General features: G+C 44.3%; 1 protein-coding gene across 2 annotated transcripts in view; it reads right to left on the reverse strand.

Annotated features, from left to right (window-relative positions):
- The window catches only part of GPR89B (G protein-coupled receptor 89B), a 20,014-nt gene extending 7,057 nt beyond the window's left edge, over positions 1-12,957 (reverse strand). The window contains exons 1-7 of one of the 2 annotated variants that reach the window (XM_027719157.2): positions 12,883-12,957; positions 9,445-9,504; positions 8,585-8,688; positions 6,984-7,090; positions 6,103-6,204; positions 3,233-3,353; positions 2,909-2,989 (exon numbers count right to left, since the gene is read on the reverse strand). In XM_027719157.2, the coding sequence (XP_027574958.1) occupies positions 2,909-2,989; positions 3,233-3,353; positions 6,103-6,204; positions 6,984-7,090; positions 8,585-8,688; positions 9,445-9,504; positions 12,883-12,924 (617 nt within the window). In that variant the 5' untranslated portion in view covers positions 12,925-12,957. Of the gene's footprint in view, positions 1-2,908; positions 2,990-3,232; positions 3,354-6,102; positions 6,205-6,983; positions 7,091-8,584; positions 8,689-9,444; positions 9,505-12,501; positions 12,581-12,882 lie in introns of those variants that run through there. The other variant, XM_039383353.1, reaches the window with a different exon arrangement.
- Positions 12,958-13,848: the final 891 nt, after the last annotated feature.

The raw sequence follows: 13,848 nt of genomic DNA on the forward strand, positions 1-13,848 counted from the left end.
GAGCCCAGATCTAATCAAGCAAGATTCAATGAGACGCTTCCCGAGTCTTCCATTCAGGATCCTGTTTCAATCCTTAAGGGGATTTAAACCCAGTTAAAAATAAGAATTCAAATGGATTTCTCAGTCATATGATTAGTTTCTTTCCTTTCCTAAAACACATGACTGTGCTATCTCAAGTTCAGGAACTGGAAGACCTCTCATGTTCCTCTCTCCCTTTGGACACCTCTTCTTTATCACATCCACCTTCTCCACGGACCTGTGAGCACTGGATGGTGTGCACAGCACTCTCTGATATGCTGTCACTCACTACTGGGCTGCATGACAAGCTGTTATGAAGCAGAAATACACAAATCCACTATTGGACTGAACAACAGGCGATCCCAACGTGACTCCTGAACCTCATTCCAACAGCACAGCTGCCCATCGTCCCTCACACTCCCCTGTGCACCACAGCGTGATCCCCACCAGCAGTGCTGGCTTCTGGTCTCGTTCCCTTGCATTTCTTCCCATGGGAATTTGTGAGCCAGCTATCCACTCCTAAGCTGAAAACTATGCAAAGGATTGTCAAGGTGATCCGTGATTGAACAGCGTTTAGGTCCTTTCCTGCAGCTGCAGCCAGTGTTGCTACATTTGGTGCTGAGCTTCAAGGTTGATAAGCAGTGTAATAAAAAAAAATTTACAAAAATTGTTTCATCATTTCTCTTTCACATCCAGCAGAAGAAACACCCTTGGGGCACCCAACTTGACACACATAAAAGCACACACGGCCACAGACCACAAATAACAGAGATCTCAGAACAATCCAATTCATCCCGAAAGCTGCCAAATGTAAGGAATGCATTTTTAATCCTTGCTTTCTTCCCAGAACCCGAGTCACATGTTCCATCCCACATGATCCACAGCACTGCAGCAAAAATGCAGCAATGTCAAGGTGAAGCACAAGGCTACAGATATACAAAGGCAAATCTTTTCTTTTGAGAGATGACAGGGATCTCTGTATCCACCCAGTAGTCAGGAGTCTTGGAGACCTCACAGAAAAGATGCACAGGTAAAACCCACACACTTTGTCAGTGTAGATTTGTGATGCATCTATGCCAGGCAGCTGATCTGACTCTAACATGAAGCCCAACGAAGCAATGGTGTCACAGAATCTAGGCAATTCTAACCTGAGGCTAAGTTATGTCATACCTGCAAGGATGAGTATAAAGAACCTGACAGCCCTAGAGGTGAGTTTCCGTAATGTCAAGATCAGCAAAAAGATCAAAAAAGTTTTATGTTCTATTGCTTTACAACTGTTGTGTGCACTGGTAAGTTCTGAACTATCAGTGGCACTGAGAAGGTGGCCAGCAAGTAACTGAGAGTTTATGGTACTGTAGCATTTACCCTACACTGTAAAATACTGCTATTCCCACTTGTTCTGCAAATGATGTGCAATGCATTTAGACTGGTAGATAGCTAACTTTTCAAATTCTGCTTTATATGAGCAGTCCAATTATGCAAGCCACTGCTCCCTGTCAAAGTAAAAAGAGAATAAAATCTACAGAATTCAAGCTTCTGCTATTTCTTCCACATTTCTGAGACTACATAGTTTTGGGGCTTGTTTGGGGTTTGTCTGGGTGTTTTTAAACACATATACATGAACTTCAGTATAATTCCCAAGTGATTAATACATGTTAACACGGCTCTTCATAATGGTTAGAAAATTGCTATATGCAGAATATTTCATGGCCATAGAAAGGTGAGAAAGTTGAAAGTCCCAGACATCCTTACTTTTACTCCAATATCACTCTCCCTGGACCAGAGGTCCAAAAACTCTGTACAAAACAAAAGAGCACAATCTCTTTTAAGTCCAAAGTTGGTATTTTAGTAGGCTTCCAGTCAATTAAATCAATTGAACCCGAGTAATTAAATTCTCTCACTACTTACCATCTCACACATGACCACAAATATGCAGTTAACAGTTGTTCACCACTTAACATTTTCCAAGGGGAAGGAGGTTATGCTTTAACTACACTTTCAGCTGCTAATACTGTTTAGCAGATAAACATGCTGGTGATAAATTCAGCAAGGTTAGACTACCTAAAAGCTCCCTTGTTTATTTTAAAAGGTTCCATTAAAACAACAGGGCACCAAAAGTAAAGTTTATGGGGACTGCTGTGAGAATTCAGTGTCAGACAGTCAAACCTTTGAATTGACTGTGGTAATTGTATTTATTCTGCACAATCAGTAAGGCATGCAACACATAATTTGTAATGGCAGACAAAAACCTTTTCAGTGTAAATGAAATGGCACTGTTTCCAAAGCAGTTTTTTAGTTTGGGGTACCTGGAATAAGCCAAACCAGCACAGGTAGAGTTCTGATGGCACACTTATGTACTACACTATATTCACATTAGCAATATTTTGCAATTCTGCAAAACTTATCTAATGTAAACCTTGCCATTTGCAAGAATATAGCTGTGTCCACAGCAGCTCACTGCCCTGCTTCAGTTTTGACCAGAACCACCAGATCCACACAGCAGAGAAGTGTCCCCCACGTATGGACCATTTCTGTCCTGACACCACCAGTAAGAGCCAGCTGCAGTGGCCTCAGGGTTCTGACTCAGCAGAGAGAAAGTTGCCCACCCTACAGACTAGTTATGCTGCCACCAGAGAGTTACAAATTGTCTTGGAAGCCTAATCTGTGCCACTGCACTCACAAAGGACACTATTTTGTGCACATGTCTGGGAAAAAACCAAAGTCATGTATCAGGCCAGAACAAAACACCACACACAGCTCACCCCAATTCAGTCACCTGTTTCACTGGAACACATAGCCCTGACAGGACTAACAATTTTGGTGATTTCAAGAACCACACTGACTGAAAATCCTTGAAATAAATAATTTCGTGCTACTGCTGCCTTCTCACCTTTTTTTCTTGCTAACAATCATGTCCATAGTCTGAAGGAGTCGTCGCTCCAGAGCCAGAATATCTGCATCTGTCACATTCCTGCAAAATGAAGACACCCAATTAGGCCTGCTATCCCATTTCAGAGGAGATGTGCACGTGCCCACGAAACAAAGAAGGGAGAAGCCTGTATAAGGAGAATATCCTTCAGCAGTGGAGATGATTCTAGCACACAGACATGACGATAGCTAGGTTCAGAAAAAAAGGAACTTGAAACAATGACACAGGAAAAGCAGAAGAATAATCTAAAAAAGCTGGACAAATATTTCATAAGGTTGCAGTTACCTGAGAAAGTAGGACATGTAAGTGTATGGACAGTTGACAGCCCCAAATCCTGACAGCAAAGCCATGAGTGTCACCCCAATCACACCAACGCGGCTGATGAGCTGTTCTATAGACAGGATTCCTGAGAGAGGGAAAACATGGCATTAGTAACCTTGCTCTCTTCACTCTGCTCCACACTTGGTGCCTTCCCAACACAGTACAGAGCTCCTTCATTAATCCAACTGCCTTCTCCCTGCAATCACCACAGGGAAGGACAGACAGGGACTGTGAAAAGAAAGGAAGTCTCTCTCAGAAATCATGTTACCATGCTTAGAAACAGGGATGGGAAACCCTGGCTATGGAGAAACTTAAGACAGATACAAGGAGAGGAGTAACAGTCAAAATTTCGGTTCCAAGTTAATAAAACATTATGATTGCCCTTTGCTGAGGTGGGAACATGGATCATCCACCAGACACTATAAAGGAGACATCCTCCACAGACACTTCTGCAATTATCAGGATTAGAGTCACCAAACCAGTTGGTCCCGGCAAACTGGCCTAAAAATGCCTGGAGACAGAGAGGAATCCCTATTCTGTGAATTGTCTTTAGAAGTGACCCCTCCACATCAGATCCAAGTTGTGCTTGTAGCAGAGTGGAGGTATGACAGTATGGGAAGCTTAAGCTGCTCCTGGCTGTTCAGCATTCATCTGGTTGACACACACAATTGTTGAGGTGAACGCCAACAAGGTATTCCACCTGAGCACCAAGTGGACTCTGGAACATGTAATTCAGCATGAACATCAAGCCTGTGCTGTAACCAACACCAAGCACTGAAGCTGCATTTATTCTTAAACACAGATCTCAACCTGTCTTCTCGGGATACGGTGCCACGTCCTAGTAAACAGCAGTCACTTTTGAGGGAGGTAGTTACAGAGCAGCTGCCACACACAGCACATTTGGAGCTTATACGATTGCAAAGCTGAGATGGCCAAGCGCCAAGCCACATTTCATGCTTCAGAGAAGTGGAATAAATGATGAAAACAAGGCAAAAAGACTTCACAAAGGGAAACCGAGACACACAGTCATGTGCAGCTGCATAGAGATTTACACGAGCTACAGAATGTGCTACAATACACTGGCCTTTTGCCCCACACACTGTCAGACCGCAGCAGCTAAAAGAGAGGTGCCTTCAAAATGACATGACATTCCACTGGTTAGAGCAATGCTTCCCCACAACACTCACAGCAGCCCTCTTGTGATCAGGCCAGATAAAGTGAATGTTTTCTCAACTCAGATAAAGGTAAGAGCTTTATCAGAATACTAGTATGTAATTAAGCATAACCTTCCTTCTACTATGAGCTCCCAAAGTCAGGATGAAACCCTGCAGCAGCCCTGTCTGTACAGGCAGGACAGTAGCACCACAGCAGTGAAGCAGGGAATCCTTTGCTCTAACCTTATGTCTACACCTGGTAGGATAAGGCACTGTGCAACTGTTTGTGTTATCATCCCAGAAAGGAGAAGTTAAAAACAGAAAACACCCCACCACCAGTTCTGCAAATCTTCACATGCTGGGTAGCCTCCCAGAACCTTCTCAGAGACCCGAAAAGGATTACCTAAACCCCGTGGCTAAGTTCCCATTGGGTTATCCCATTCTGCCAACTCAAGCACCTTCTGCAGCTCACAGTGGATGCACTTTTTCCTTGGCAGTGGAACACTGGGCAGAGGGATCTGCACTGTACACTATCTGCTGTATTTCTGAGGCAAATGACACAATTACAAAACACGGATACACGCTCCCTCTCAGAAAAGTTTTACGATGACAGATGAAAGGGTGAGCAGCCCCTACAGCAACTGTGTCCTTCGATTTTTTCTCTTACAGATTAGTACAGAATGAAGCAGCTTCCTAGAGAACAGAAAGACTAAGGTGACCATGATGTATGCAGACAGAATTCACCAATTTGAGGGAAACTGGGTGAAATTCACCTGTTGAGAACAACACACAAATGATTTTCCAACACAGGCTTTAAGGGCAATGTAAGTTCCACAGGAAACCCGGGTGACAAATAGTGTGGTTCTACAGTGTTACAGTCCTTCAGCACACTTGGGTGCCTCAAGGATTCTCAGCACAGCCAGGCACGTGCTAACAAGCTCTGTTGGACCCAAACAAGCCCAAGAGTACACACACTGCATTGGTTCCATGACTGCTACACAACTATGCCCAAGCTAATTCTGCACATAAATAGCTCTGGCACCCAGCAGGACTCACCAACTCACCCTCTAACATCAGGCAACTGCACTGCCCCTGGGCTCAGGCAGTGCATGGATCTGTACCAAAGCCAGCACATGCTGCCAGGCCTGTTGCTGGCCACAGTCTGGTGTTTAGGCTCCCCCTGACATGTTTTGTCAACTGGACAGCCACCCATGCTAAACTGATCTGATTTCAGCCACGAGAAACAATAATCTGACAGAAAAAAAAGTCAGGTGAAGGGTCGGTTGATGATTCACTTCTTAAATAAACTAGCTTTGGTGTCCACAATAAAAGAAATAAATGAACAAAAATTGTGATCAACTTTCTGTGGAGATTTTTGTGTCCTCAAAAAGTGTCCTTTCATCCTTTCATAGTCTAGGTTCAGTAAGGACTCACTCACTTCCCTCAGGCTTTCCTGTGGTAATGAAAGAAAACTCATGCAAATAATCCAGGTGTATCCACCCATTTCTGTCAGTCTGACAACCCTCAGGCTGCAGATTTCAAAGCAGAGTAGACCCTCAGTTTCAAGAGCTACTTTCTACAGTCCCAGCTGTAGAGATGAGATAATTATAGCTCCAAGATAAAAGAGATAACAAAGGCCATTTGCAGGAGGGAAGGAATCGGCAAGAAAATGAAACTCACCATGTTTTGGGCTGAGGATAGGAAAAGGATCCCCCAACTTCCAGAAGAAATACATGAACGTCAACCACAGAACACATGCAAAAAGGAGTTTCTGTCTGTGCACTAATGGAGAGAGGAAAAAAACCAGCATTTAAAAGAGGTTTTCCCTTTAGGGCTTTTTCTAGCTTGCAAAATTGCCACACTGGTCTAAAGGTTACTTTGAGCACAGGTGGACAAAGCAGGTGAGAACTGACAGAGCTACAGCTCACGGTGTGCATCCCTTCACTTCCCACAGTCTTTCTGATGCTGTGTGACGTGAAACTTAAATATTTCATCTTCATGGCAAAACTAGACATTTAATACCACCCGCCATGCCGAAGCTTAACACAAAAGAGCAATGAATATCAATAGCTCAAGGGTTAAGTGTCCATTAGAGCATGGAAGAAGACTCATCCAGACAGTAGAAGCCAAAAAAAAAAAAAAAAGATATTTATTGAGCTTTTCTGCCTCAAGACTGATTTATTTAGCTTCTCTGCCTCATTTCTTTTGCCCCCTAGCAGAACAACACAGCCTTGCCATGGGTTCCAGAGCCTGGTTGCAAGCTTAAAATTGCAAAGGAACAAATTCCAGTAATACTACCCTACAGTGCCCAACTTAGTCGAAACCCATGAAGAAAAGTAACATTTGTTGGAGTCATGTAAAGCATTTCCTGACTGTTCAATGAACAGTTCATGCTAAAGCATAAAGTTCCAAAGAGAAGCTATAGAGGCAGAAGAAAGCCAGAGGAAGGAGGGAGCAATGAGGACAGCGACCAACATATCTCTCTGTCCCAGAAAAGTTATTTCTCACTTGTATCCCCAGTCCCAAGTTCTCAGTGCCACTGTCACAAACCAAATACTCACACAATCTGATATTGCTCACAACAAAGTAACCAATGTAGAAGGGCACCATGAAGACCAGGATGAGCAAAATGACACACAGGTTCAGCTTCCAGTGAAAATATCGAGAGCTGAAATAAAGCCAAAATACTGATTAGCATGATATCATAATACAACACATCCCGCAAAGAAAATCACATGTCAAACAATCCTTTCAACTACATCATGCGTGGAATAATATTAGCCTAGCACACAGAATATAGTGGATTTTTTTGCATTTTTTAGGGTTGGGGAGGGAGGCTTGTTTATTTTGGGGTTTTGTTTGGTTTTAATTTTAAATACAGAGCTCAAGGATGTGTATTTCAAAATTAACAACTATCCAGAAAAACACACTGGGCTACTTTATCAAATACTATATTTTCTGTGGTGACTAATGCTGGTTGCAGCATGATTCATGGGACTGACTGCTCATCTAGTTGAACAGTAAATCAAAACTAAGTATAAGCAGTCATTAATACTCTAATGAATGGTTGAGTCAAAACAGGGCTAAATATTGAAAAGATTAAAAATATTTAATGTTGATAATTCAACATGTTTCCCTTTGGAGTGAGTTGTCTCATCTGCAAGACTTTGCAAAGCAAGATTTTTAAGGAGTATTGATCGTTTTGATCAAATGAGATTGGTCAAATGCAGATGAGATTCATTTGGGCTGAACTAACTTTTCACTTCGCTTGAATAGAAAAACACATGTCCCATTCCCAGCATTAACTCATATCCTCTTTGTGCCTCAGGGAAGAAGAAATTATGAGGATCCTTGTCACTTTTTTCCTAACTAATTCAGAGACAAACATTTTCATCTATCCCTTTAGTGAAGTTTATAAAAACATTCTCCTAAGTGACTTTCTGGTTGCAAGGCGTACACACTAATAACATACAGTAGAACTAACATTACCTTTTATCAGCTCTGTATTTCTTGCCTTTCAACTCCTTTGACTGCTCTCTTATACTAGTATGATGAGACAGAATAAGTAGAAAACCAACTTAGCCTCTACATGTTACTGTTCTATCTCCTCTTTACTACTGACTTCCAAAGCAGACAGTCTTTAACATCCTCTTTACACAGAAGTTCTCACCCTATGGTCCAGGAAGGATGCACCTTTGATTCACAAATCCTCTGTTGTTACAGACCTTGCTTTCACTCCACAATCCGCTTCACATCTTATTCCCTGCTCTGACCAGCACAGAAAAACTAGTGCTTAAAGTTTCTGTAGTCCTTTAACATCTGTAAAAAGTGCTCTTCAGCAATGATCTAAAGCTCCACAATACTCCCATAAAAGAAACTGTTCCTTTTAACTTCACAAATGGAGAAAGTCAAAGACTAAAGCCTTGCACTAAGGATCTAGACCACACTAATAGTGATTGCATAGAAAATCGGAAGCTTACGGATTCTAGTCTCATGTTCTGCCAAATTCATAAATGTTGCTGCACAGACACCTTCATTGAGTTGTTGGCAGTTTCCTCACATGTTTTCCCCAATCCAAGACTAATCCATTAGTTCAGAAGTTAGCCTGAAGATGGTGTAGAACATGAGGTAGGCTAATCCCTGAGGGGGCTCCCAGACTCACCTGCTGTTCAGCACTCCCAAAATCTCAAAGATGATGAGCTCAAACATGGTACAAGAGAAGGCAAAAGTCACAGAGAAGATCACCTGGACCACATACTGTCGAACCTGCAATGCAGAAAACAATCCAGAGACATCAGGCATTTCCATTCCTGGAATGGCTTTCTGATATCCCTCAGGTAGCAAACACAAATCACAAGGCATGATGATGGCCCACAACCAGGTCTCTTGCACCCTTCCTTTTATCTAATTAGGGAGAAACCAAAATCCTCTTGGAAACCACAGGGAAAACTCATAAGCTAACAGAGCTCTTGGACATTAACCTGAGATTTAAAAACAAAATCCACATCAAACTGTTGGGTCTGAATCTGGCTCACACTTAAGCCATCTCTGACCTAGACCACACTCACATACTGGTCTAGGAATAAGAGAACGTGGCATTTTTATCCCATCCCATCCTCACAACTAATTTAGCCCCAATGAACGCATCTCACTTAGTTTAAAGTTAACCACTGAATTTCATTTTGTCTCAAAAATTTTACAATTGTACAAGATAGGCCTGCTCAAGCAAAAAGCAAACCAGTCTCCTATTACCCCTGCATATCCTGCATATTTCTTTTTATTTAACACTAGCCAACATGGAAACTTTCACTGGCCCCAGAGGAAGCTGCTTCCTCAGATATCTGGGAGTCTTTCAAACAGAAGCACAAGAGGAAATTCAAAAGAAAGCAACTGCAGACACAATTCAAAATAAGAAAAAAGGAGATTAAAGAGAGGAATAAGGCTAAATGCAGTTTTAAAAATATTTCTATAATTGGGAGTAATTTTGAAGACACAGACTTGTAACAAAAGGTTCCTTCTCACCTCGTAATCCTTGAAGAGCTTACGCATGAAGAACAGCCACCCAAATCCAAAGAACAGCACCTGCAGAAGAGATGAAGCACTGAACACCTGCAGAACACAAAGCCCCTTCCCTACTGATTGTACATGAAACACAGGGAAGGAAAAGAGCTGGGCCAAAGCACCCAAGATCCACAAAAGTCTAAAACTTGCCACAGTACCATGGAAGAAAGTGTATTTTACATATCCAAGTGTAGCAGATACAGAAGGCTATGGCCTTATGGAGGATCCAGTCAAGACAACCCAGTTCTGCATTCCTAAATTCTCAGAATTCCTTAGTTCCTGGCCTGCCAGGATCCCTTGCACTGTTGATTCTTGTTTCACTCTTCTCATCTACGGAATTAAAGCCCACAGTTTTTTTACAGGAAACACAGTAATGGAGGCAAAGCAAACACCTGAATGTCCAACACATACACATCTTCTAGAGATGAGTAAATTTTATAAAGAGATCTGCTGTTTCCTTAAGACTAGAAGTGCATTTGATTTTTCTGGAGGGGTCTTCACAGCAAAGCTGTCCCTCACTGACACAAAAGCGAGTGAAAAGTGTTACAAGCATCTGTAAGGCTTGTTACAAGCATCTGTAAGGCAGGGAAAAGGCAGCGCTGAATGCCTCAAACCACAGTCTGGAGCTGCAGAAAGCCACATGGACAAGGAAGGTGAAGCAGGAAAAACCAGTAACACTTTGCATTTCTGCGGCTGTCAGAGCACTTCACAAAATTTGCTTTAAGTTTCAGTACATGCCTGAAGAAACCAACTTAACATCACAGGTATTCTGCAGATAAATGAAACAAAATCAAATTGAGCAAGGTGGCCAAAACTGCAATTACACAGCTGCAGAGAGCAAAAGGGGAGTGTGTTGTCAGGCCCCCTGTGGACAGCTCCATCTACTCCTCACAATACTGAAAAAGGGAGTGTAATGATTTAAAAGAACCCAAGCAAAAAGAGAATTCAGAAGATATTCAGCATCTTTTTACAGAAGTAGCTCTGACCAAGGCAAAGAGCAGAATATGTCAGACATCATGGAATAAAGTCAGTTTATCTCCCCAGAGCACATGGAAAAGGCCAGAGTGTTCTGGTGGAGATGGGAAACTTTCAAAGACAAAACCAAAGAAATGCCTGTGGATTATTTCCCTGCACATCAGGAGTCACCACAGTGGCAAAGGTAACAGACTAACATGATTTACAGACAAGGAATACCTGGAATGCTGGGCAAGGAAGATCAAACACAGGTGCCTTGAAAGAGGAACTGAAATAGGAATGAGGTCGAATGAGGTCTAATGATTGGCAACAGCTGGCAAAACTTGTTGGAGGAGGACTTCAGACTTTAAAGCAGTTGCTTGTAAAAAGGAAAGATATTCCACAAGCCTCCTATCTACAGGTCATAAGTTAAAGAAGCATGATAAGCGAATGAGATTTACATAAAGTAATTCCACATTTTACACTGGAAAGGAGGGAAAAGGTAGAGTCGAACTCTTCAAAAAGAAATCAGTAAAAGAAAAAGATGAGGAGATAAGTGCAATAATAACAGAGAAAATTATAGAAGAAAATTAGGTTTCCCTTGTGTTAGGGACTGTACAAAAGCACAGAAAGACATTATTGTAACTGTTCACAATCTAATCAGGTTAAAGTGATGTATAAAGTCAGCAAAATCTTGAGCATTTAACACATGCAGTGATTTAAACACCTCACTTGATACTGTTGAAGATGATGAGAAGATGAGAAGCTGCCATCAGAAATTAAAGAAAAGCTATTAGATAAGTTAGATCTCAGAATTCAAAGGAAAAAAAAGGGGAAAGTTTTTGTCCTGGGTGAATTGTTAACAGTATCAAAGCTGTGGAAAAGCATGTTATGAGTAAAAATCAAAGCATTATCAAGTAGGAGAACACTGCACTTCTAAGAAACAACCAAAACTGTCAGGAATTAGGGTTTTGCATTAAAGCCTGTAAAGGACAACCAGCTGCTGCTGAGAGGTGAAAGGTTCTCTTTCCTCAGCTCATCCCTCCTCACTACAGAACAAAAATTTCACACCAGCTCAGCAGCTCAGATCCCTCTGTGATCCACTTAAACTCATCTTACCAAACACTGGTGGGAGCACAAAGAGAGTGTGACTGTGGAAGCAAAGAGGGAGCAGAACCTTGCCCCTTTGGCAGAAACAAACAGCTGGACCACCTCAGTTGCCAAAGAGGCAGCCAGGAAGAAGAGGCATTTAGATGCTCACTCAGGAGGAGCAGGAGTGGAAGGTAAAAGAAAACACAGTGGCAAGATAAATTCCTAGCAAAGGAGGTTAAGGAAGAAGGTACTGTTTCCTCACACAAAGCAACAGGACAGTTTCAAGTATGCCAAGACCACAACCCACTTCATAATGATAAAGGCAGGATGACATGAAAAGCTTTAAAGGGCTCCTATGTGAGTTCAGCTGGGGTAAAACAAGGATTAATGGAAAGATGGCAGCAGAAAGAGAAAACTGAAGGAAGTGCTGAACCACAGACAGATCAATGGAGAAGGAGGCACTTGGGATAAAACAGCGGCGTCCTTTTGAATTCCTGGAAGCAGACAACGAAAAACCTTCCAAAGCTGTAAACAAACAGATTCCTCGGGGGTAAACCTGGAACAGAAGAATGGATTGGAATGCGATGGGATAGGCTTTCAGCTGGAAGAGACTCACAGCCATCATCTGGTCCAACTGCCTACATCCAATCTTCTTAAGGAGCACCAGAAACAAACCAAGCCCTAAAGAGAGAACAGCAAGATGAACTCCCCTGCCTGATCCAACTGGGAAACTTTAAACACGCGGAAGTGTATATTGATGTGAAATGTATACAGTGATGAGAAGATGAAAAGCCGCCATCAGAAATGAAAGAAAAGCTAATTAGATAAGTCAGAACTCGGAATTCAAAGGAAAAAAAAAAAAAAGGAAAAAAAAAAACAGGAAAATGTTTGCGCTGGGTGAATTGCTAACAGTACCAAAGCTACACTCGGGCTCAAGAAGTGGAGCGGTATCGCAGGAAAAGCTCCACTCACGCAAAAAAGCTCCATTACGACCTTTATCGGCTGAACCTTTTCTTATGCACCGAAGCCCTGACCTGGCCGCCGCACGAGCGCGGGGGTCACCGCGACACGTGCGGGAGCAGCCCCGGGACGGGGCAGGAGCTCGGGGGTCTCCATATCGCGACACAGCGACAGCGCGACACACACACGGGGGAACGCGGGGCCCACGCGCGCCGGGCGCTGCGCATGCGCATGCGCACCCGCAGGCACCGCCCCTCACGCTCCCGGAGGGGCGGCGGGCGAGGCGGGAACCCCGGGGCGAAGCGGGACCCTCCCGTTCTCTCGCCCTTCTGCCGGCCGGGGGTGGCCTCGCCGAGCAGCAGCACCGGCGGCGGTGGGAGCGGCGGGTGTTACCTGCGAGGTGAACATGATGCCGGAGTCGATGAGGAAGCTCATGGCGGCACCCGCCCCGCTCCCGGCACCGCGCGCGGTGCGCAGGCGCCCGGGGGCCTGCCTGGGGGGCGGGGCCAGGGCAAGGGGCGGGGCCAGTTGCGGGAAAGCTCCGCCCCCCTGACGAGACGAGACGGCCCCCGAGGGGAAACGGGAGTGATCCCGGCGGCGGGAATGTGGGAGTCTGAGCCCTGCTTCTGGCCCCTGCCGAGACTCAGCGCTGCGGGTGCCCCTCAAAAGCCACCCCCTGCCAGGAAAGAGGTGTCCTGGGATAGAGGTGTCCCGGGGATGGAGGTGTCCCAGGGATGGAGATGGCCCGGGATGGAGGTGGCCCGGGGATGGAGATGTCCCGGGATCGTGGTGTCCCGGGGATGGAGATGTCCCGGGATCGTGGTGTCCCGGGGATAGAGGTGTCCCGGGATCGAGGTGGGCTCCTGGAGGGACAAACACCATTCTCTGGGGTCCCCAGCACGGGAAGGACGTGGAGCTGTTGGAGCGAGTCCAGAGGAGGGACACCGAGATGATTAGAGGGATGGAGCAGCTCTGCTATGAGAGAATTGGGATTGCTCAGCCTGGAAAAAAAAGAAGGCTTAGGGGTGACCTAATTGCAGCCTTCCAGTACCTGAAGGGAGCCCACAGGAAACATGGAGAAGGACTATCTACATGGGCATGTAGTGACAGGACAAGGGGGAATGGATTCAGACTAAAAGAGAACAGGTTTAGATTAAATATTAGGAAAAAAATCTTCCCTCTGAGAGTGGTGAGGTACTGGAACAGGTTGCCCGGGGAAGTTGTGGATACCCCATCCCTGGAGGTGTTAAAAGCCAGGCTGGGTGGAGCTCTGAGCAACCTGGTCTAGTGGAAGGTGTCCCTGCCCGTGGCAGAGGGGTTGGAACTGGGTGATCTTTAAGGCCCCTTCCAACCCAAACT

Source organism: Pipra filicauda, unplaced genomic scaffold (genome assembly GCF_003945595.2).
Source record: "Pipra filicauda isolate LSUMZ 115617 unplaced genomic scaffold, ASM394559v2 scaffold306_size1276767_pilon, whole genome shotgun sequence".
NCBI classification, from domain to species: domain Eukaryota; kingdom Metazoa; phylum Chordata; class Aves; order Passeriformes; family Pipridae; genus Pipra; species Pipra filicauda.